Genomic DNA, 25801 nt, shown 5'->3' with positions numbered 1-25801 from the left:
GTTACACGAAGAAAGATGCCGCGGTACGTGTGGACACACCGGGAAACGCGATCATTTTTTAAATTTAGTACGAGATAGAGGGGTCATATATAATAATAATAATGAATATATCTGTAAATCAACACCATATTTACGTTCGTCACCATGTTTATGGTATGACTTCTCGTGTCATCTTGTGATAATAAACAAACAAATCGTCGCATTTGTGATTAAATGGAAAAACCGACATTACGCGCTTCTGTTTTTTCGACATTTAGTAAATATCAGTGAAGTTTTGCGCAGATGTCCAATGGAAAAGCGACTGAAGTTGCAGAAGATGACACGTTTCCACGGTAACTACAGAGCCTCTGAACATCCAAATGGGTCGTATCTGGTTAGAATTCACAGCTGAGAAACTGCATTTTACACCAATTATCGACACGTATTGATGGGATAACTGGATCTACAGGTATTAAACAATTCAGATCAGTAGATGGTTTTGGACGACGGTAGATGTTTGGGTCTTTATGGGTTAAAACGTCAAATGGAGCAGTCTGTTTAAGTGCAGCTTTAACTTCGAAGGACAGAACCGGCTGATACTTATTATGAGCTTTAACCGAAAATCATTAAATAATTACAGCAAGTAGCCCGACAAAAAAACAAAAAAAAAAAAGAAAAACAACAGGCTACATGGCGTTTGAACGATCAACATTCACTTCAGTCATTCTCAGGAATACGAGGCCCCGCCGAACCTCTTCATTCTTAAATTATATACACACACATGCAAGAAAAAAAAAAAAGAAAAACAAAACAGCAAATATTGCATCATGTTCGAGATAAATTAGTCAATATAAACGCATCCCTTTTTAAAGACGAGTACATTCTGAAACGCTGTGGTCTGTTTGAGGACCTTTTGTCAGGGATAGTAGTTTTTGGGACGAACGCATCTGTGCCGCTTTAAGGTCGACGTCTGGACACGTTTCATAACAAAGCACGGTACGTGACAGCTTTAGGCACATGCAGGACGCCGTAGGAACGCACGCGCCTACACACGGATGCGTCCGGAGCTGCGAACCGGAGAAATGTTAATATTGTACAGTCAAGTCTCATCCGCACACATCAAGTAAAAATCCACGCTCTCCGACGGGCATACGAACACTGTTTCATCTCAAGCTGCCTTTCTCTCTCGTACGCACACACTTATCGCACAATGTAACGGTCGTTCACAAGTCCTCTCTGTTCCCACGTTAAGCTGGCTGGATAGTAGATTAAGTTGAGGTTTGAGTGGTGGGGTGGAGGTGGGGGTGGGGTGGCGCCTCACACGCTCAGAGGCAGCATGCCGGGTTGAGGCACAGCTCTAGTCGTAGCCATGGAGGTCAAAGGGCTCGGGTCCAGTCCGTTAACGGTCCTGCAAAGGCAACGAAGATGAGAACAGTATTAGAAAACTCAGGATCGTATACGCGCCAGGGGAGGAATCTAACGAGGGGAGGATGAAGACTCACGTTTTGTCGAAGTAAGTGGTGTGTATGGAGTGAGAGAACTTGGTAGCGTTGCTGTTGATGAGTGTGCCGTTGTCGGTGGAGTAATTTTTTCTCGCAGCTTGGTCTTTGGCGAAGTTCCTACAGGCGGCCAGTTTGGACTCCAAAGCCTGGAGACAAGAAAAAAGGAAATAAAATATGATCAGCATGTGGCATCATAGATATATATCTGTATGTAAATAGTGCAATTTTTTAGGTTTGTGAAGAGTTTTTAGAGGTGAAGTTTAGGGATGCACCAGTATATCAGCCATATATCAAAGGGTGCTTGGTCTTTATAAAAAAAAAAAAAAAAAAAAAAAAAAAAAAAAAACAAACAAACAAAAAAACAACAACAAACCAATCTAAGACTTCTCAGAGGGAAGAGAAGGATGATGGAACCTGATGGGATGTGCATTTTTTTCATGTAAAATGACATCAGGATAGTTTGAGGAGTCCAACGTACTTTTGCTATTTTGGGTTTTTCTATAGTGTTTTTAACCTTTTTTTTTGTCTATTGTCACTTCATTTGAATTTGATTTTAATCATTCATACATATATACATACATACCAAGGTTATAATAGTTTTGGATTTTTCATTATAGTTTAGTTTTATTTAGTTTCGACTTTTTTTCCTCTAATTCTGTTAGTTTTAATTAGTTTTTAGAGCAGGTTTGCTAGTTTTTATTAGTTTTCATTTTTTCTAAATGCTTAGTTTTAGTTTAGTTTTGGTATTAATTTTAGTTTTGTCATATCTTTTATCTTCTTCGCCGTCGTATTCAAATAAATCCCAGACAGGACTCTGCTGTCTCCCAACTTTAGTCTCCATGTTTCCCGGTAGAGCGGGGACGAGAAGACGACTAAATGACAAGTGATGAGAAGTGACGGACCATGAAGTATCATATGGTGCTGCTAGCTAAAATTGCTAGAGCGAAACAAATCGCTTTCCTATCAATCCGACATTGACGAAGACAAAAACGAAGGGAATTTTATCCGTAATTTTTATATGTTTTAGTTAAGTTTTGTAAGCACACAATACAGTTTCAATTAGTTATCATTGTTTTTCTTTAATAAAAGTTTTTATTCATTTCAGTTAACGAAAATGTTTTTTTCAATTCTAGTTTTCATCATTTCGTTAGTTTTCGTTAACGATAATAACCTTGATACATACAGACATACAAGCAGCTGGCTAATTTTATTCAACTCATAGTTACCAGTTTTGTTTTGTTTTTTTTCCTTCATGGCTATTGTCCTTTTTTTTTTGTTTTTTGCCCATTTTTTTTTTTTTTTTTTATTATTATTTCTGGTGACTTGTAGTTTCTTGTTGTGATTTTGTAAGTAAAAATAAAAATGATTAACATTTGTGAAAAGAAAAAAAAAAATCTAGAAGTGCAACATCAACTATTATAATTATACAGAATGATCTATTTTTCTAAAGGAAAATAAGTGAAATCGTCCTGGAGAAAATAACATACTGTTGAAAATAAAGTAGAAGTATATGAAGGTTAATAAAAGACAATGAGATGAAGGGCTGAGAGGCTGAGAAACAGTAACCGTTTCTATATTTGTAATGAATATTTCTTTGCTAAAGGAGGAAAAATAAAAGCACAATAAAGAAACAGAAATCAACATCAATATTGGCACCGACTATTGGAAAGAATGTCCTTTTAAATATCAATATCAGTATCAGTATCGGCTGTGGATTCTGCATTTGGTGTGTCCCTAGTGAAGTTCCAAATTGATAAACTACAGTAAAATTATTTACTTGTGCTCATCTGTGCATCAGTCAACACTACAATGACAGTAACAACAAACAAGCACAAAGAAAAGAACCAGCCACAAAAAAAATATTTAAATTATACAATACAGAAACTATATGACTATATTTCATCATCATCATCATCATCATCATCTGTGTTTTTAACCTGCTTTTTATTTGTTTTATTTTTTGCTTGTTTGTATGTTTTTAAATGGACTCCCCAGTCTGGAAATAAAGATGATAATGATATACAGAAATTACATGACTATATTTGATCCTTTCATCACCCCCTGGTTTTTGCGTGATGTGTTTTGATGACCCAGTGCTCCATGTTAGAGATATCTATGAAATTAAGAAGCTGTGAACTGAGGGTCTCTCCATCTATAAGCAATTATTGGCTTAGCTGATATCTGCTAAACAACAGGATTTATTACCAATAATGAATTATTTCCACTGGTATGTGAATATTACTGTATGTACTATTATGACATCTGGGTACTTTTTGGCGTACTGCAGGTTTTACTCTCTTTGCATCCTGTGTAGCATGTGTTACATTTTGTCCAAATATTCTGTTAATATAGTAGGCAGTTCCAAAAACAGCCGTTGTTTCTATTACATTCTGCAGCCTACACTGAGTAAAAAACAAACAAAAAACATAACAGAAATTGGAAAACAAGGAAATCGGATCTTTTAAACGGAGTAATACCTACCCCAACTTTCCTCAAGAGATCCCCGACGATGTTCAGAGCTGAAATCCTGGCAGAAGGAGTCAGGGATGAGTTTCCCGCAGCCGTTGGTCAACGCTAAAACACAAAAGGAGGTGTTAATATTAGTGAATCTCCTGTTTTATTTTTACAGTAAGTGTAGGGGGTGAAGTAAAAACAAGGTTTGTAACATTTTTCAAGTTCTATTCAAGCACTTTTAAGGGTCATTTTCAAATTATTCCAGCACAGCACCTTCTTACTGGGGTAAAATGCATATCTATAGGAATACATAGACTCAGGATTATTATTCTCATGTTTTATCACAATGATGTACACTGTATTATGCTATGAACATCAAAAATTATGTTTCATAAAAGCAAAAAGTTTAGAAAGTAATAGAGAACACAAAGTTTTAACCAAAAAAAAAGGGGAAGCCACTTGGCATTCTTCAGACACGCTCACACCGAGGCAAAGATTAAGATAATAAAAAGACAAAAATGTACCCCGCTAATTTTCTTTTTTGACATACACTTTTATTTCTCAAAATGTATCACCTGTCTGTAAGTAACTTTGGTTTGCCACCTAACCTGGCAGAATTAATATTAAAAATGAATAAATAAATCACATCAGAGGTAGAATTGCAAGCACTTTTCAGACCTTGAAAACACAAGATTGAAATTCAAGCATTTTCAAGGATTTCCCTGTAAAAAAGCTTTTACCTTTCGGGCTGATGAAGGGGAGCTCTATGTTCTTTCCTACAGGAGTGGCTGGCAGGGATAAAGAAGCCTGTACTGCAGAGTCCATTTTGTCGGTGTCTAAAGTGGGGGAGCTGGGCGCTGACATCCGGTCCGTGGTCCTCTCCCGCACTGCCAGCTCCTGCCTCAGGTCTGCAGAGGAAAACAAACACCAGAGTATATTAGTGTAGCACTGCTCCTCCTCCTCCACTGATGTTTACACATACACTGTAAAAAAGGTCAGAGTTCCATGTGTACCTCGCGCTTCATCTTTCAGACGCTGCACGGACACGAGAAGAGACTCCTTCTCATCCAGTTCACTCTCCAGGAAGGCATTTCTCTCAATGGCCTGGTTCAAACGACCCTCGAAGTCCTCTAGAGACACTATTGTTGCCCTGTGTGAGAAAAACAACCATTAATATTATTATTATTTATTATTATAACCTATATTTAACCAGGAAAAAAGCTCATTGAGGTTACAAATCTCTTTTTCCAGAGTGTCCTGGCCAAGACCGGAACAGCAGAAGTTACACAAAATAGAAATCACAACCATACATCCACATTAAAAGTACAGGGGTTGGACAAAATAATGGAAACACCTTAAAAAATCAACAAAATATAATTTAATATGGTGTAGGTCCGCCTTTTGCGGCAATTACAGCCTCAATTCTCCGAGATATTGATTCATACAACTTGTGAATTGTTTCCAAAGGAATTTTAAGCCATTCTTCAGTTAGAATACCCTCCAACTCTTTTAGAGACGATGGCGGTGGAAATCGACGTCTTACTTGAATCTCTAAAACTGACCATAAATGCTCAATAATGTTGAGGTCTGGGGACTGTGCCGGCCATACGAGATGCTCAACTTCATTAGAATGTTCCTCATGCCATTCTTTAACAATTCTAGCTGTATGGATTGGGGCATTATCATCTTGAGGTGAAGGTGTTTCCATTATTTTGTCCAACCCCTGTATATTTAAAACACAATAAAAGTCAGTACTAAAACCATACATAAAACACTCAAATAAGAACATACATATAAAACACCACCATTGTTTTAAAACACAGGTGTCAAAGGGTCCAGTTCGACTTATGGGATGATTTTGTGAAATGCAGAAATTACACTTAAAATATTAATCATTTTAGTTCAGATTTCACATTCAGCATAATTTGATCTAAAGTGGGTCGGACCAGTAAAATACTAAAATCACATTATGACAAAATTTGCATTTATAAACTGCTTTTGCAAAACAGTGAATAACCTGAACAAATATGAATGACCTGCAAATTCTTAAGAGATGCAAGCGCAATTTTAACAATATTCTGCCTGTTACTAAATGCTTTGTGAATTTATAGATTCACTGTGATATGTAAGTTGTAATGCACATGTGTAAATGAGAAGCTGAGGCATAATACTGTTAAAATTGCACTTACTTTTCTTCATAAATTTAAGTGTTTTCATGGTTGTTCATGTTATTCACATTTTTTAAAAGGATAGTTTATAGATGCAAATGTTTTCATAATGTAATTTTACTTTTTTCACTATAAAACACAGAGAAAAATTTGGAGCTGATATTATTAATATATTATTAGTTTACTGGTCCGGTCCATTTCAAATCATATCAGGAGGATGTGGCCCCTGAATTAAAATGAGTTTGACACCCCTGTTTTAAAAGGTACCAAAAGTATAACAACAATGTTCCTTACAAGCATCTCAAAGCAGAACCTGATTCAATCAATTAGAAAAACATCTACATCCAGATTTATCCTTTTCCCATTCATTTAAAATGACTTTGAATGTATTTAAAGAGACAAGTTTGTTCAGTTTAATCTTCTGTAAGTTGTTCCAGATAGTAGGAGCAGAACATTTAAAGCATTACATTTTCAGTTCTGTTCTGACTTTTGGAACTCGTAGCGATAACAGATCCTGGGACCGGAGACTGTAATTATTTACGTCATTCCAATCGATGTAGACCAGCAAATATGATGGAAGCAGACCTAAAATACATTTATAGGTAAATATTATTGATATTACTTATGTTTATCACAACTGCACATACTATAAACATGCTTATGACAAAGGCAAAGGATTCGGTCTGTGTTTTGGTGAATCATGTTCCTAAAAAACATTGCATTATAGTGGCAGAATGATATAACTTATGCATTTAGCTGCAGTGTGGTAGGAAACACAGAGCACACAGTCCAAAATGTACAGTGAGTCTGACCTTTTAGCTCTCTCTAGGTCATCGTTGGCCTGTTCCAGCTCCCGGACATATTTGTGGAGCTGTTCCTTGATGCTGCGTGTCTGACCCAGATCATCCTCGAGCATGGAAATCTGTTTGTAACTCTGCGCATACTGCTGCTCCAGCTTCTCCTACAATGACAAAAAAAAGGAAGGCTTAGGAAGTAAACCCTTGTGGAAATTATTAAGACCTATTGTTCTAGGAAAGACTCATTTTAATTTGTTTTTGCAGAGACATGCTGTATGAAACGTGCTTTTTTATGTAATATGTCTATGTATAGTAGCTAATAACAACAGTAACGAGTGGTCATGGTGAATCAGAAGACAGTCAAGATGTTATTATTTCACTTGAAAAGAGGCTCTTTGTTGGAGGAGGCCCTGTGGCTCATTTATTGTGGACAGTACAGTCAGTGGCAGGGCTGTATGCCTGTACTGGCCCCATGACGCACAAAGACAAAAAAGAATGATTCATGACCTCCCAGCATTCATTTACACACTGTCCGTAGCATTATATAATGTGGGAAACAATACTTGCGTGTCTTCTGCAGAGTCTAGGTGTAAAAAGGTTATAACTAAAGCAAACCTCCAGATCCATAATCACTAGAAGCAATTTTATTCATATATAAAAACCAACAGATTAAACACAAATGTCAGATTTCCGTGTTGTTTTCCACTGTTTGAGGTTTTATTGGTGCTCTTTCAATGCAATTGGAAAAATAGCACCCACAGCTGTTTCGCTCAGTCTTTTAATATTAGACCTGTCTCATTTCAGTGAGCGGTTACTGAGATAGCATCATGGGTTTAGTAGCAAAGCCAAACGTCACACCAGTTCTGTGGGCGCATTTTGATTTTAAGCCAAATGAAAAAGGAGAGCCCAGCAATCTGTCAGATTCACGAAAAAAAAAAAAAAAAAAAAAAAAAAGCCGAAAAAGCAAACAGAAATGTCATTTCTATGTATTTATGTATGTGTTTGAATGTTAAATACCTAGAAATGGCTCTTCATAAAACTATTATTAGACATTAGCTATAATCAGGGTTCCTACAGGTTTCTACAAGTTAAGTTTAAGACTTTTTAAGACCTTTTTAAGACTTAGAAAAGAATTTAATGCCCATTTCACTGCCATACTGACAAAAATTTGCGACTTCTGGAATTTGGGAAAATGTATTTATTTACATCAGCAGAGATTGAAGATAAGATAAGATAAGATAAGCCCTTATTAATCCTGCAAGGGGAAATTCCAGGTTTACAGCAGCAAAAGCACACAAGAGCAAAGAAGTGCAAAAACAAGATATACACAATCAAGAGAGTTAAATACATTATTTACAGCTGTGCACATGCTGATCATGCCACAGGTTTATTGTACGTTTTACTGTACTGTTTATTGTACGGTTATTGCACAGGATTTTTGGAGCAGTTCTTACTGTGGAGCCTGACAGCTACATATTACATACATACTGTACACAGAACTGAATGTTCTGTGATCATTTCTCACCGGGGGCTGCAAAGTTAGCCATAACTGGTTCCTAATTTCAATATAAATTGTCTGGTTGGAACTGAGTAGACTAACATTACTTTCTTTCTAGTTTGGACATTTACAGACACATTTAAACATAATATACCAAAAGGTTTATGGCAACATAACTTAAGACCTACCATATCAAATTTCATACCTTTTAAACACTTTTAAGACCCTGCAGGAACCCTAATAGTGGCATAAAATCATGCAAAATGCCAGACTTGAATGTTTAGTTGTTGAATTTTTAATCTGCAATTTCCCAGACTGGTATCAATAAGTAATTCTTTCTTTCTATCTATCTATCTATCTATCTATCTATCTATCTATCTATCTATCTATCTATCTGACAGCTAATCGTCAACTAAAATTACATGTTACTGACATCACTAGCTGTGATTAAGAGTCAGATCTGTAGTTTAAGTTGTCCTTCTTGTTTTCTATTTTCTTCCTCTAGATCCTAACATCCAATTAAAGGATGCGGGAGGATCACCTTAGACACTGGACCAAACAGATCAGAAATGACCATGAAAACGACCCAAATCCCCACATGACCTTTAGACCATGCCACAAGGTCCGGTTACCTTCAGGTTGGACACCTCGTTCTTCAGCCTCTCGTTCTCGGTCTGCAGGTCTCTCAGTCTGTGTTCGGCCTGTCCCAGCTGGGCCTCTAACTCCGCCTCCAGCTCCCGACTCCCTTCCTGAAACTCCTGCAGCTCCTCCTGGGCTTCCTGGTAACTGCACGGTACACAAACACAAACACAAACATAAACGAATCAGTGTCAGACTCCAGCCACCGCTTTCACCATCCACCATTCATTTGTGCGCCTCTGTGACTGGATGAATGACAATAACCATGAGCTCCGGGAAATTGTCTGGCTTTTGTTGTGCAAGATGAGCCAGGCATGTTCTAGTAGATTTACCTCCACTGGCCAGAAATAAAGTCAAATGAAAAGCCAGTCAGACACTTGTAGATTTTTAACCTTCAGTCGTGCCTCTGCCAAAGAGGAAATAGCGTGTGGCTCAGCATTGTCGAGTTAAGCATTCTAAATATACAGCCCTTAAGAGACAGCTGCACAGTGACAGTAGGTAGTTCAGAAAAAACAGGTCTGCTCTCAAAGAGGGTCAAAGGTCAGGGGTGAAGAGGAAAAAAAACAGGATGAGTATATGGACTGAGAAACCTGATTTATGCACAGATGGGTCACTGGTCAACCGGCGAAGGAAAAAAAAAAACAACTAAAGAGACCACATTTGACATATTTCCAACATTTTTAAGGTTATAATAGTTTTGGATTTTCATTATAGTTTAGTTTTATCTAGTTCTGACTCTTTTTTTTCTCTAATTCAGTTAGTTTTAATTAGTTTTTAGAGCAGGTTTGCTAGTTTTTATTAGTTTTTGTTTTTTTTCTAAAAGCTTAGTTTTAGTTTTTTTACCTCCGCCAAGGAGGTTATGTTTTTGCTGGCGTTGGTTTGTTTGTTTGTCTGTCTGTGTGCAAGATAACTCAAAAAGTTATGGACGGAGTTGGATGAAAATTTCAGGAAATGTTGATACTGACACAAGAAACAAACGATTACATTTTGGTGGTGATTGGGGGGGGGGGGGACTGATCTGCCTTGGCGGAGGCCTGTGCTCTCCGAGTGCTTTTCTAGTTCATATCTTTTATCTTCCTCGCTGTCGTATTCACATACAGGACTCTGCTGCTTTCTCCCAACTTTAGTGTCCATGTTTCCAGGTAAAGTGGGGATGAGAAGACGACTCTAAATGACAAGTGGTGAGAAGTGACGGACCGTGAAGTGCCGTATGGTGCCACCAGCTAAAATTGCTCGAGCGAAATAAATCGATTTCATATCAATCTGACACTGACAAAGACGAAAACTAAGGAAATTTTATTCATAATTTGTATCCGTTTTAGTTAGTTTTGTAAGCACACAATACAGTTTCAGTTAGTTTTCTTTTAATTATAGTTTTCATTTATTTCATGTTTTTTCAACTCTAGTTTTTGTCATTTCGTTAGTTTTCGTTAACGATAATAACCTTGGTATGTATATGAGTATATTTGATAATATAATATCTGAGTTAGAATATGTCAGTAGGCACATAAAGGGAGATTTATTTGTATCATCAAAACATATCAAATCAACATAAAAAGTAATCTTTCATTTCTTGGTATAATGTAATCAAGCTCCTGTTGAGAGTACACACACACACCCACACGACACTGTGGTTCGAGCTGTTGTGAGATCAGCTGACCCCTCAGTGTTTCTACTGAGGACTGGAATTCGTGAATCAGTTGTTGTGTCGGGTCGTTCCACACATACCAACAGCACAGCGGCTGCTTCATCAGCACACTGGGTCCTATAACAACTGAGTATGCCTATGTCTCTAGCAAATCTCGTCTTTTTCTTCTGCTTTATTAGTGTATTCCATTTATATTATTTACTGCTTTTATCTCGTCACACTTTCCTTTTTTTGCTACAGTTTTTTCGACAGTGTTTTTGTATGCAACTGACTAAGTAATTTCCCTTGTGTATCAATAAAATTTGTCTGAGTCTAAAGAGTTGGAAGACAAACTGACTATCCTCCTAACACTTCTCAGAGCCATGATTTATTCTAAATTTGACAGGAAATAAGTGTTAGGTAACACTTAATGTGTTAAGCTTGTGACAGCAGAAAAAAGAAGCTATTTTTGATGCTTGCAACAGATAAATGTTTTAGAATTCATCTGGCTGAACAGTTTAGTCTCAAAGAAAGAAAGAAAATATGTACAATAGGAAACTTGTGAAACGTGTAAAGTAAATATGATCCTGAGAAACATGCGAACCAAAACATGTGTGAGGCAAGAGAAGGCTCACCGCTGTACGCACGAGGAGTTATTTTTTCCATGGCTTGATGTTTTTCCCTGATGTGCCCACAGTAGGAATTTCTTAGAAAACCACTGGGATTTTTAACCCTATCTGTGTTAAAATCACTGGTCCCTACTCCCAAGTCTTTTCCAAGAAAAGACAGACAGATTTAGGAGTTTTACTGCTGCTTGTCCCTACATCAGCGGTTGTTTCTTATTTAGAGGTCAAACATGTCGTCATTTCCTCCTGAACAAACCACAACTGTTTGTGGGCACTGATTTCAACACACCGGGATGGATGGTCACATGCCTTATATGGTCATAAACAGAGACGCGTTCACAAAATCTCTAAAAACATCTGAGGGAGTAATATTATGAAAAATTATTCAACAACTCAGCGTTTGGCCATTATGTAAGCACCTACTGCTATGGTGTTCATTTCATTTGGAGGGAATCTAAGGGTTTTTCTGTCATCTCATATTTCATTTAAAGGGGTCAAATTTTGCTAAACCAACTTTTATTAGTCTTGGGTTCATTTATTTATGTATTTGGACCCTAATAGTTCATAAAGTTTGAATTTGAACCATCCAGGTGCTGCAAAGCTATCTTTATCTTCATTCTGGCAAAAATTGGGTGGATTTCTGCCACCCGTTTCAATTCCTGCTCAATTTGTTACGTTTTATAACTAGTTATGTCACAACATTTGCACATATAAGGTCAAGACTTCCGACGAACATTTCTTCAAATACCTCATAACTGTTTATCAGCAGCAGCGGTTGTAGTAAAACCTGAAAATATGTCCAAACTTTGAGCAGATTACCTAAAATGTTCAGTTGTTGGTTGCATTAACGAACGCAAGTGGCTGAATGGGACAGAAAGCATGGTCAACAACCTGGAGGGGGCAGGGAGTGAAGTGGCTCATTTGGATTTAAAGGGCCAGCGCTCAAAATGACCTTTCTCATGTCATTAGTCAGAAATAGGGTTAAAGATGGACCCGTGGAGTTGAATTAATGAAGAAATCAGACCCAAGCAGAGCATTTACAGTTTATATAGACCGCAGGGAAATGTTTTAAAATGCATAATTCCATTTAAAAATATTTGCGAGGAAAACAGTAATATTCTCACTGACAAAAAAGCTAAGAGCACAACAATAATAGATGGACTTGTGGTATGTTGTTACATGGAAATTAAATCCCGCTGCCTACCATTTCTTGTACTTGAGGGCCTGGGTTTTCCAGTAATCAGCTTCCTCATCCTTTGACGAAAATTTAGGAATCATCTCTGTGTCCATTTCAGGGCACCCTAGGGAGTAAAAAAGATAATGATTAGCCTCATAGTCACTGCTATTAGTTTACAGTATTTATGAAAATGATGACAGCAGGTAATTCATATATTGTACAGCATTTTGCATATTTTTATCCCTGGGCATGTAGAATCAGTAGACATTCCATTCCACTCTAATCTCAAATCTGAGCAAACATCAAGATCAAGCTGCAAACATTCTCCTTTATAACCACTTACATCTACATATGTACTCATGCAAAAATGAGCACCAGTCTAAAATTCTTTGCTCTCCATTCGTATAATGAGCACAGCAAATTAATTAACAACAGACACACACGTTACATTTTTTGTGGTTATTCCTCCTCAGATCAAAACTGCTGTTTGAAGTCAAGTGTTAAAAGATCTCCCGTCCTGTTTTAAGGAAGCAACGCTTTAATAGACACATGTTCCTCTTTTCTGGAAAGGACCCAGACTCACTGTGATCTTTGGGGAGCTGCAACACAGGTCTTAAGAAATAATTTAACACATCAGGAACGAGTCACAGTGTGTGGTCTGTGTGGGAGCAAATCCAACTGAGGTCCACAACACTTCCGCTGAGTATTCATCACATTTAGAGAGTTTGCATGGATTTCCTGTCACTTAGCTGAACGGGAGGCTAAACAAGCTACGTTTAACAGCTTTAGGGAGTTCAGGATTGGGTATCTTAGTAGCATAATTTAATACAACAGTGTACGTTACAATAGATAAATCATGTTTTGACCAAAGTAGGTGAACTCTGGCTAAAGGCATTATTTATCTTAATGGGAAAAAGATGGCTGTGACTCAGAGGAATGTAGAGTTGGAGACAAGTCCACCCGTTCTTCCCTTTACATTCCTCTGAGTTGGCGTCATCGACAAGTTCTTTGCTCCAGGCCTCTCACGTGTCCATACACTACACTGGAAATCCCACAGGAAACCCGAGGCTAAAAGACTGTACAGAAGGAAAGGGAAATGTCAACCCTGCCTATGATGTAACATGTATAAAAATCTGTCTAGGAAACAACCTGGAAATATTTCCTGTGGCACATGCAGTGGCTGTAATTTCCTGCAAATCCAACACACACAGCAGATCTCTATTTTGTTGTGATGCTGAACGCCCCCAACGAGATCTGGAGCTTTCTATTGATCCCAATAGTCTGGAGGGGGTGCTGTTTCCATGGTGATCCCGATCAAAGACCTAAACAGGATGAACACCACTCCCAAAAATGACAAGGCTATTCATTACCTCTCTGACCAAAAACAAGAAACTAAAACCGGTCACTACAAGGGTTTCTCCTACTGTGGCTACTTCCAAATATTTAAGCCAGACTGGTCCTGCCCTGGTAACACAACACGTCACTTAAATAAGATGAAATGGCTATGCTATATCACATAACAGAGCAGTAGTGAAGCTGCCAAAACACATGACAGTTGTTGTTATCTCTCATTTCAGCATCCTTTTGAGCAGTGTCAGCGTGACCCCTGAATCTTTGTCCGTTGTAACAAATACCAGGACAGGTAGGGCCACAGGCTGCAGACCTTTGGAGTCAACAGATAATTACAAACAGGAGAATGTAGTGAAGCCAGTTTCCTTCCCCATATTTGTGTCTCTACATCCTCTCTTGCAGCAGATGACTGGGTGTTTACTCAGCGTCTAAATGCTGACACACTTAAGTCACTTTTTTACAGCTGGGGCCTGAAAAGGGAAGAACGGATGCAAGAAATCCTGTTTCACACTGCTGTTTATAGGATTTTGGGTTTACTCTAATATGAATAACAAGCTTTTTAGGGTGTGGTGATTAAACTAGCCTTATTTTGGTACCTAGTGTTAAGGATAGACATCAGCAGAGTGAGAAATCGAGCTAAAATGTGTAAAAATTTCACTGGTGTATTAATCATTCTGAACATAGCTTCAAAATGACACCCAGCTTTGATAACGTTTTACAACTGGGGGCTGAAAAGGGGTGAGAGGAGGCCACAAATCCTGTTTTACACCCCACTTGACAGCAATTTTGGTTTACACTAACATGAATAATACACTTTTAGGGTGTGGCGACAAAGCTACCCTTATTTTAGTACCCATGAATGAAAAAAAAAAGTGTTAAAATGTGTAAAATCTCACTGTATATTAATCATTCTGACATAGCTTGAATATGACACCCAGCTTTGACATTTTTCTGTACTACTGGGGTCTGAAAAGGGAAGAAAGGATGTGAGAAATCCTATTTCACACCCCTGTTTAAAGCCATTTTAGTTTACTAATATGAATAATAAGCTTTTTAGGGTGTCATGATTAATCTATCATTATTTTGGTATCTAATATTATGGATAGACACCAACAGTATGAAAAATTTAGCTAAAAATGTGCAAAATCTTACTGTAAATCAATCCTTTTGGACAAAGCTTGAAAATAACACCTAGCTTTGATCAGTTTTTAACAAGTGGGACCTGAAAATAGATGAGAGGATGCCAGAAATCCTGTTTCTCACCCCTCTTGACAATATTTTTTGCCTAATGTTATGGATAGACATGAGCAGAATGAGAAATTTAGCTAAAATCTGACTGTATACCAATCATAGCTTGAAAATGACACCCAGCATTGGCTTTTTTTTTTTTTTTTTTTTAAATTATTATTATTATTATTTTTTTACAAGTGGGGTCTGAAAAGGGAAGAGAAGATACAAGAAATCATGTTTCACACCCTATTTAATGTATTTTTGGTTTACTCTAATATGAATAATAAGCTTTTTAGGGTGTGGTGATTAACCTACCCTTATTTTGATACCTAATGTTATGAATAGACATCAACAGAATGAAAAATTTAGCTAAAAATGGACAAAATTTTACTCTATATTAATCCTTGTGAACAAAGCTTGAAAATTACACCCAACTTTGATCAGTTTTTAACAAGTGGGACCTGAAAATAGATGAGAGGATGCCAGAAATCCTGTTTCTCACCCCTCTTGACAATATTTTTTGCCTAATGTTATGGATAAGCATGAGCAGAATGAGAAATTTAGCTAAAAATCTGACTGTATACCAATCATAGCTTGAAAATGACGCCCAGCATTGGCCTTTTTTTTTTTTTTTTTTTTACAAGTGGGGTCTGAAAAGGGAAGAGGGGATACAAGAAATCATGTTTCACACCCTATCTAATGTATTTTTGGAATAATATTATTGAATAATAAGCTTTTTAAGGTGTAGTGATAAACCTACCTTTATTTGGGTACCTAATGTTATGGATAGACATCAACAGAATGAAAAATTTAGCTAAAAATGTGCAAAATCTTACTATATATTAATCCTTGTGAACAAAGCTTGAAAATAACACCCAACTTTGATCACTTTTTAACAAGTGGGACCGGAAAATAGATGAGAGGATGCCTGAAATCCTGTTTCACACCCCTCTTGACAGTATTTTTTTTTTGTCTAATGTTATGGATAAGCATGAGCAGAATGAGAAATTTAGCTAAAATCTGACTGTATACCAATCATAGCTTGAAAATGACACACAGCATTGGCATTTATTATTATTATTATTATTTTTTTTTTTTTACAAGTGGGGTCTGAAAAGGGAAGAGAAGATACAAGAAATAATGTTTCACACCCTATTTAATATATTTTTGGTTTACTCTAATATGAAAAATAAGCTTTATAGGTTGTGGTGATTAACCTACCCTTATTTTGATACCTAATGTTATGGATAGACATCAACAGAATGAAGAATTTTGCTAAAAATTTGTAAAAATCTTACTGTATATCAATCCTTGTGAACAAAGCTTGACTTTGATCACTTTTTAACAAGTGGGACCTGAAAATAGATGAGAGGATGCCAGAAATCCTGTTTCTCACCCCTCTTGACAATATTTTTTGCCTAATGTTATGGATAGACATGAGCAGAATGAGAAATTTAGCTAAAATCTGACTGTATACCAATCATAGCTTGAAAATGACGCCCAGCATTGGCCTTTTTTTTTTTTTTTTTACAAGTGGGGTCTGAAAAGGGAAGAGGGGATACAAGAAATCATGTTTCACACCCTATCTAATGTATTTTTGGAATAATATTATTGAATAATAAGCTTTTTAAGGTGTAGTGATAAACCTACCTTTATTTGGGTACCTAATGTTATGGATAGACATCAACAGAATGAAAAATTTAGCTAAAAATGTGCAAAATCTTACTATATATTAATCCTTGTGAACAAAGCTTGAAAATAACACCCAACTTTGATCACTTTTTAACAAGTGGGACCGGAAAATAGATGAGAGGATGCCTGAAATCCTGTTTCACACCCCTCTTGACAGTATTTTTTTTTTTGTCTAATGTTATGGATAAGCATGAGCAGAATGAGAAATTTAGCTAAAATCTGACTGTATACCAATCATAGCTTGAAAATGACACACAGCATTGGCATTTATTATTATTATTATTTTTTTTTTTTTTTTACAAGTGGGGTCTGAAAAGGGAAGAGAAGATACAAGAAATAATGTTTCACACCCTATTTAATATATTTTTGGTTTACTCTAATATGAAAAATAAGCTTTATAGGTTGTGGTGATTAACCTACCCTTATTTTGATACCTAATGTTATGGATAGACATCAACAGAATGAAGAATTTTGCTAAAAATTTGTAAAAATCTTACTGTATATCAATCCTTGTGAACAAAGCTTGACTTTGATCACTTTTTAACAAGTGGGACCTGAAAATAGATGAGAGGATGCCAGAAATCCTGTTTCTCACCCCTCTTGACAATATTTTTTGCCTAATGTTATGGATAGACATGAGCAGAATGAGAAATTTAGCTAAAATCTGACTGTATACCAATCATAGCTTGAAAATGACGCCCAGCATTGGCCTTTTTTTTTTTTTTTTTTACAAGTGGGGTCTGAAAAGGGAAGAGGGGATACAAGAAATCATGTTTCACACCCTATCTAATGTATTTTTGGAATAATATTATTGAATAATAAGCTTTTTAAGGTGTAGTGATAAACCTACCTTTATTTGGGTACCTAATGTTATGGATAGACATCAACAGAATGAAAAATTTAGCTAAAATGTGCAAAATCTTACTATATATTAATCCTTGTGAACAAAGCTTGAAAATAACACCCAACTTTGATCACTTTTTAACAAGTGGGACCGGAAAATAGATGAGAGGATGCCTGAAATCCTGTTTCTCACCCCTCTTGACAATATTTTTGTCTAATGTTATGGATAAGCATGAGCAGAATGAGAAATTTAGCTAAAATCTGACTGTATACCAATCATAGCTTAACAATGACACACAGCTTTGGTCATACAAGCTAACTGTTGATCATTTAGGTACCACAAAACAAAACTAAGAGGTGTTACTAAATAGCAGGCTTAAATAACTGCCTGACCAGTGACAGGTTTAGCTAGTTGGTAAATTCACACGCTGTCATTGGTTAGATATGTGACACCTGTGTTGGTTACACTGACAGCACATAAATAAGGTTTAGGGTTAGCTTAGCACCAAAATATACACAACAACCTCAACCTGAACAACACAGAAACAGAAAATACAGCTCTGAATTGTTCACTATGGCCGGTTTTAAATATCAAAGCGGACATTTAAACTGACATCGAGCCTCAGCTTAGCTTATTATCCCACAAATAAGCTAACATTAAACACGTAAAGCGAGTATATTAGTCGTAAATTCCGTACCTGCTCATGTCAAATTGAAGTCCAACTGGTTCCTGTTTTAGCGGGGCGTCCTCTAGCCGGTGTTACATCCAACAAACACACCTCTCCTGTGGCCCCGGCCTCGGTTGAGTCGGTACTAAACTGGGTTGACGAGCTGTGTTTAGGAAATTGCCAACGCGTCTCCCGGAACAGACGTAAATCCTGACATGGACGTACGTGGTGACGTCATTGGGGTTTACGTCAGAACTGGGCGGGGCTGTTGTAGAAGCAGAGCGGATAGAAGCGGCCGCACCTTTTTTGGTTTCGGTGTAGATCTGCAGCAGTGCGGTTCACTGCAGCTGGCGACCACAAGATGGCGTATGACTGCCAGAAAATAAAGCATGACAAAGGGAGAAGGGAGGAAAGGGAAGAACCGAGACACAAAAGGCCCACAGACCCTTTGTGTTCACTGTCATCTGCCTTCAATTGTCTTTTTTTTTTCAACTTTATTAATCAAAATCTGGTTAAACATTTCCACCATTTTCATACAAAAATTCTTTTTTTCTCCAGACTGAGCAACATTTTCAAACTTAAGAGAACAATATTAATAAAGAACACCATAAAATAAAATAAAGTACAATACAATAAAATTGAAGAACATAAATAAAATAATTATCAAAATAAAGTCAGAGGTCTAATCAGGAATCAACAAATTTAAATGTTCATATACAATCAAAGCTTGTTTGGTTTTTACATGTCTTAATGTCTTTTTAAAATTAGTCATTTCATTTTCGTAAATTAAGAACAGTGGGGGGGGGGGGGGTTTACAAATCTACATTTATGTATAAATTGTTTGGCCATAATAATCAAAGTGTTATACATAGTTTCTCTTTTTCTGTTTTCCATTATAATTCCAAATTTAATGTCTTTGTATTCTGCCTTTAACTGTCTATTAACCCTCCGGTATCCCTTACTAAGCACCAAGTGTGCATTTTTTAGGCACACTTATGGAATAACGTAAAAAAAAAAATAAATAAAAAATTCACACAGTTTGTTTTTAATTCTTTTACACTTTTTTTCAGTTTCATCAACTTGAGCTGTAAATAAAAATACCAAATACTCAATAATTGTCACATTTTTTAACCCTTTAAATGCCGTGTTTGTAATGTAAACAAACCATTTTTTTGGATGCAAAAAACAAACAAAAAAATTATTATTTTTTCAATATACTACATAAAAAGTGGATCACATATTATTTGATTTTTTCATCCTGGCATATGTCAATGATTAACTCCAACATCGGTTAATTTGCATTATTATTTTTGGCGCTAGGTCAAATGTTCAAAAATACTAGCATCTGTCACCAAGTGTGCGTAAAATGCACACCTATAAATCAAACTATTAAATATTATATATTGATTTATTTTCCTGCTCTAATTTGATTTTATTTTTGTAAATCAAGGTCAGCCCTAATCATACATATCAAATAATCATTCATTTTACTTTTTTTTTTTAACCCTTTAAACAATCTCTTTTCATCATGATGTCATTACATTTTTTGATGCAAAAAACACAAAATATGTTTTGTTTTGTTTTGTTTTTGTTTTCAAAATACTACATAAAAATTGGATTACATATTATTTGATTTTTGCAGCCTGGCAGATGTCAGTGATTAACAGCAATATTAACAACGCTAATAAATTAATATAGACCCTCACCTCTCAAATGAAGCCCAGATATCAGTAAAAGCAGGATTTATGCTTTAAAGGCTTACGGATCAAAAACAGTGGTTATAATGGAAGAAATAGTGCGTTTTAGGCACACTTGTGGAATAATGTCAAAAAAAAATTTCATACAGTTTGTTTTTAATTCCTTTACACTTTTTTCTATTTCATCAACTTGAGCCGTAAATAAAAATACCAAATACTCAATAACTGTCACATTTTTTTTAGCTCTTTAAATGCCGCGTTTGTAATGTAAACAAACCATTTTTTTGGATGCAAAAAGCACACAAAATTTTTTTTTTTTTTCAATATTCTACATAAAAAGTGGATTACATATTATTTGATTTTTGCAGCCTGGCAGATGTCAGTGATTAACAGCAACATTAACAACGCTAATAAATTCATTTAGACCCTCACCTCTCAAATGAAGCCCAGATATCAATAAAAGCAGGATTTATGCCTTAATGGCTTACAGATCAAAAACAGTGGTTATAATGGAAGAAATAATGCATTTTAGGCACACTTGGGAGACAGATGCTAGTCTTGTAATTTTCTTTTGTTTACAAAGTGCAAATTTTAGTTGATGGTCAGAATTTTAAAGAACATGCAAAAATGAGCAACTTTTGAATTCTAACCTTATTTAAACTGTGAAAAATAATATGAAGTTTTTTTCAACACAAAGTGCAAGGTGTGCCTAAAATGCGCACCCGGATACAGGAGGGTTAATTAGGTTAGTTCTGTTTTATTTCCCCATTTACTGTCAGAGACTAATATAAACAAGGTATTATTGTGTTATTTTTATGATGCATTTCATGTAAAACACTACTACTACTACTACTACTACTACTAATAATAATAATAATAATAATAATAATAATAATAATAATAACAATAATAATAATAATATCTAGGTATGTAGGCTATGTGTGTGCATATAGGCCTATGCATATAGATGTATATATTTATTGTGCTTTTTATATTTTTATTGTCTGTTTTTACAGAGAGTACTGTGGTTTCAGATTAGCTATGTTGACTTTCCATTTTGTTATTGTCAATGTTATCAGTGTTCCTCAGTTTTGTCCCTTTTTATGTTTGACTCTCCGGGCATTATGCGATTTTAATTCTAATGTATCAAATAATAATGATAATAATTTGGCTTCTATCCTCTCCTGCTCAATGGTGTTACTTGCATGAAATTTTTTTTTTCTTGTTGTTTGTGATGTGCAAATAAATAAATATGAAATACTACTACTACTACTACTACTACTACTACTACTACTACTACTACTACTAATAATAATAATAATAATAATAATAATTATTATTATTATTATTATTATTATTATTATTATTATTATTATAAGAGCTACAAAGTTAACTCCAAATAAAGAAAAATGAAAAAGACAGTGAAACTCTAAGCTAATACCAAGACTAATACCAATATCCAATAACAGTACCCAGATACCGCTACAATGATATTTCCTGTTTTGTTTTTGTTGTAATTGTTGTTCCACTGAAACAAAGACATTTTCATTTTACTTATAAATTGATAACCAAACTGTTTGATTATTGAGCCTCTCATCACAGTGTCTTTGAACAAGCACAAAATCTGTTCAAATAAATTCAGGGAACAACCTTTAATATTAACAAACACAACAGATACATGACATTAAATATTCATGCAATATCCTTCTGAGACCCAGGAAAGTGAACATTTTAGTTTTTTTTTTTACATCAAACAATTGTAACTGCATAATGCAATAGTTTTTCAGATACATTTTTTAAATTATTTTTTAAATTATCATTTATTTATTTATTTATTTATTTATTTATACATGAGGTGACATGTATAGGCCTGTGCACCACATTATATCAGTAATTATCTATCATTCCAGGGTAATACACAGCCAACCGTCTTTGTGCAGGGGAAATGTATGATGAATTGGATGCCAAGACTGCTTATTAGTCTGTATTTCACTTTCAGATTGGATGAAATATGACAGAGTTTTAAAATTACACAAAGGATATGGAGATTTGGGGATATGGGCTAAGAATCCCATGAAATGCAGATAGATAGATAGATGATAGATAGATAGATAGATAGATAGATAGATAGATAGATAGATAGATAGATAGATAGATAGATAGATAGATAGATAGATAGATAGATAGATAGATAGATAGATAGTAGGCCTGTAACGGTACACGTACCGAACCGAACCGTTTGGTACACACCTGTTCGGTTCGGCACACAGCTGTACCGAAACGGCACAGTATGTTGACAAAAAGAAAAAGGAACGAAAGATGTCGTTTAATGCGGAACTTTAAATCCGCGCAAGTTTCACACGGACATATTAAAGGACACGCACATTGACCCAAAATACCAAATAGCAGCTGATATAAGGTAAAAAAAAAAAACAAAAAAAACAAAAAAAAAACAAAAAAAAAACAAAAAAAAAAAACAAATATGATGTGAACCTGGAAGGAAGAGACTGAAGACCCTCCACCATCAGTCCAGTCCAGTTTGGATCACTTCAGGTCCCGGTGAAAGACAACAACGAGGAAAGAGACGGAGATAAGACGGACGTTGTTTGGCCCCTAGGAACTACGGTAGTTCTAAAACACACTAGCTCTCTCTCTCTCTCTCTCTCTCTCTCTCTCTCTCTCTCTCTCATGCACGCTGTATAACAGAGGAATAAAACTCGGAGTTGGCCACTGACAGTATATAAAAATAAAGTTTCACTTTCGTTTCACGCCAGCGTTAGTTACGTTAGTTATGGACCGGACCGCACCCCCCCACCCCCCGGCTCCGACCAAAAAAAAAACAAAACAAAAAAACAACAAACAAACCATCCCCCAGACAAATCGTACGTTCCATGCGCGCGCACACTCAAACACACACACACACACACACATACACACAAGTACACACAGTGTCCTAAACAATTTATTCTCTGTCCTAAAATAAATAATTTGGTTCAGTTTGTTGTCAATGTTGCTCTTCAGTTTGTTTAAACAGAATACCAGTTTACCCTCCTGTTGATGTTGAACTTCATGCAGAATTTTTTTGCTGATATTTTTCTGCAGATTGTGAACTGACAGAACTGTGATTAGATTTTTCTTGTTTGTTCAAAACTACCTGTCAGAGAAAAGTGCAATACTAATGTTTAAAATACATTTAGTCATATTAATAATTTATTTTATTTTCTATTTGATTTATAGCAGCAGAATTATATTATTCCTGTTTTTCTATATTCTATTGTGTCCAAAAATTGGGGGAAAAATGTTAAAAAATTCATAAATGTATTAAAGACATTTTGAGGGGTTTTCTTTCTTCCCGTACTGAACCGAAAAAAACCGAACCGTGGCTTTGAAAACCGAAAACGTACCAAACCGAAAATTTTGTGTACCGTTACAGGCCTAATAGATAGATAGATAGATAGATAGATAGATAGATAGATAGATAGATAGATAGATAGATTAAATATTCATGCAATATCCTTCTGAGACCCAGGAAAGTGAACATTTTAGCTTTTTTTTTTTTTTTTACCTCAAACAATTGTAACTGCATATTGCAATAGTTTTTTCAGATACATTTTTTAAATTATTTTATTTATTTAGTTATTTATAGAATGTCCTTTGTGATAGACAATTTTTTTAAGCAAATCTGTTAAACTTTTGCCCCTACAGAGGACAAAAATGCATTGCTGGGTCTCAGGAGGATATTGTATTGTATGTTCTAAAGTTCCAATAAATTATAACACTGGGTTACAAAAAAATGTTTTTTTGCAAGTTGTCTAGGTTTTTTCAACTGAATTAGGACCATTTTGCACCGCTAAATCCAAAAATGACATCTGTTTTTCTCAATCAGGTCAGGTTTTTTTGCTAATTTGATTTTGAAAAATTTGATCTCACAAAATTGATGACATTTTTGTGACTTTATCAGTAGATTTTTACCTCCGCCAAGGAGGTTATGTTTTTGCCAGGGTTTGTTTGTCTGTCTGTCTGTCTGTTTGTTTGTCTGTCCGTTAGTGTGCAACATAACTCAAAAGTTATGGACAGATTTTGATGAAATTTTCAGGGTTTGTTGGAAATGGGATAAGGAAGAAATGATTAAATTTTGGTGGTGATCGGGGGTGGGGGGGCCCACGGGGGGGGGGCCACTGATCAGCCTTGGCGGAGGTCTGCGCTCTCCGAGTGCTTCTAGTTTATATAGTTCTCACCCAAAATAGGTTTTAAGAGAAAAAAAATCATTTTCTAACAGGATTCCTGTTAGGTACAATGGTGTATTCACCGCAGATGTAGCAGAATACGTCAGGCTTATTTTTGCAAGATCTTCTAGTCGAAGCCATTTCATTCACCTGTAATATTAAAAAAAAAACATTAATCATAAATTGGCAAAAGTAAAATCTTCAGAACTCGTTTATTGCAAGAAATATGAAAGAATTTTGTATCATATGATGTGAAAATGCCCATAAATGTAAGCAAAAATGTTAAAAAGCCAATATGTAACATAGTTCAGAAAGTTGACCTGATTGAGCAAAATTAATGTGATTTTTGGATTCAGCACACCAAAATTATCCTAAATCAGCTCAAAAAACTTAAACAATAAATTTGTTGTTGACCAGTGTAATAATTACAACAAAAAAAAAAAAAAAGTCTTGAAGGTCTAATAGCGCCATCTGCAGTATATAAAGTGTACTGCAGACTTGTGCAGAGGGCAGGTCCATTCATCCACAGGTGGCAGACCCTGTTCAACCACAACCACCTCCCACAGACACAAGTCAACAAACTCACACACTGACTGAACCGAACACACTCTGGAACACACACCTGACACCGGGGATCGGATAGTAGTTCCTCTATAGGGCCATTATTATTATTATTTTTTTTTTTTTTTCTTCCATGGCCTTGTACACAGAAGAAGAAGAAGAAGAAGAAGAAGGGAAAGAGTGTCCGGTGTGTTATGAGGGTCTGTCTGGCGCAGAGCGGACTTTAAGCTGCGGACACGTCTTCTGTCATGACTGTTTGGTCAAAACACTGGTCAGCGTCACCACCGATGGAAACATCAGGGACACTATCATCTGCCCTATCTGCCGACATCTTACATTCATCAAGAAACAAAAGGAAGCGCTGGCATCTTTAACCACAGATAAGGATGTAGATGAAGGGCAGACCCTGGAGGTACCCCTACCTTTGCCGGTGGAGCGCATCCAGAGCGCACGGCGCGCGTCCGGGAGCGCATTACCGAGCGGTTGTCACTGGATCGCTCGCTGTTTTAGGGGGATTTCTGAACGGGTGCGCAGACAGAGGTTGGTCAGCCCCAGCCATAATACATCCCAGATCTTCATCATAAGCGCTCAAGGGCGACCCATGGGTGAAGAGGATGCGTTGAGCGTTGTGATGACTGTGGTCCAACCCAACCGCAGACGAAGGCGCAGGGTTTGCACGACTGCGCGGTGCCTGCTGGTTTTACTCTCAGCATTTACTGTCCTGGCACTTGTGGCTGCGACATTACCTTGGATTTTGTTGGCATAGCATGGGCGACATGTTCATGAAGACTACTGGAGTGCCAATATGGGGGGAAAAAAATGAAGTGACATGTATAGGCCTGTGGAAAAACAAGGTCATGTGTCCTGGAAATCAAGCTCATCAGTTCAAGGGAGTGTGAGGCAGTTTATCTGGAGCATTTCAGTGCGTGACCAACCCACTGATACACTGATCTACAAGTAAAATGACTCCATGCTTAACCCATAAAGACCCAAACAGCCACTGGTGACCAAAGCCATCTACTGATCTGAACTGTTTAATACCTGCTGATCCATTAATTCTATCAATA

General features: G+C 36.3%; 2 protein-coding genes across 2 annotated transcripts; one reads left to right on the top strand and one right to left on the bottom strand.

Moving 5' to 3' along the window:
* Positions 1–464: 464 nt before the first annotated feature.
* LOC115424745 (nuclear distribution protein nudE-like 1-B) lies at positions 465–18450 on the bottom strand. Its single transcript, XM_030142153.1, is given in 10 exon segments — positions 465–1387; positions 1482–1627; positions 3963–4035; positions 4037–4055; positions 4676–4843; positions 4949–5085; positions 6916–7064; positions 9031–9184; positions 12495–12591; positions 18281–18450. Coding segments are annotated over 9 exon segments (1023 nt in total). The 5' UTR covers positions 12581–12591; positions 18281–18450; the 3' UTR covers positions 465–1296.
* Positions 18451–24756: 6306 nt separating this feature from the next.
* Positions 24757–25801, top strand: LOC115424284 (RING finger protein 222-like). The gene has a single exon (XM_030141441.1). It carries the CDS (start codon positions 24868–24870, stop codon positions 25498–25500), a length of 633 nt encoding a protein of 210 aa, XP_029997301.1. The 5' UTR covers positions 24757–24867; the 3' UTR covers positions 25501–25801.

The sequence above is a fragment of the Sphaeramia orbicularis genome, chromosome 8 (assembly GCF_902148855.1).
Source record: "Sphaeramia orbicularis chromosome 8, fSphaOr1.1, whole genome shotgun sequence".
Classification (NCBI taxonomy): Eukaryota; Metazoa; Chordata; class Actinopteri; order Kurtiformes; family Apogonidae; genus Sphaeramia; species Sphaeramia orbicularis.
Note: the sequence above shows the minus strand (reverse complement) of the source record. Positions and strands in the feature narration are given on the sequence as shown.

Bases quoted from the DNA above. Each gene is read 5' to 3' on its own strand.
- LOC115424284 (XM_030141441.1), top strand. From the start codon at position 24,868: ATGGCCTTGTACACAGAAGAAGAAGAAGAAGAAGAAGAAGGGAAAGAG.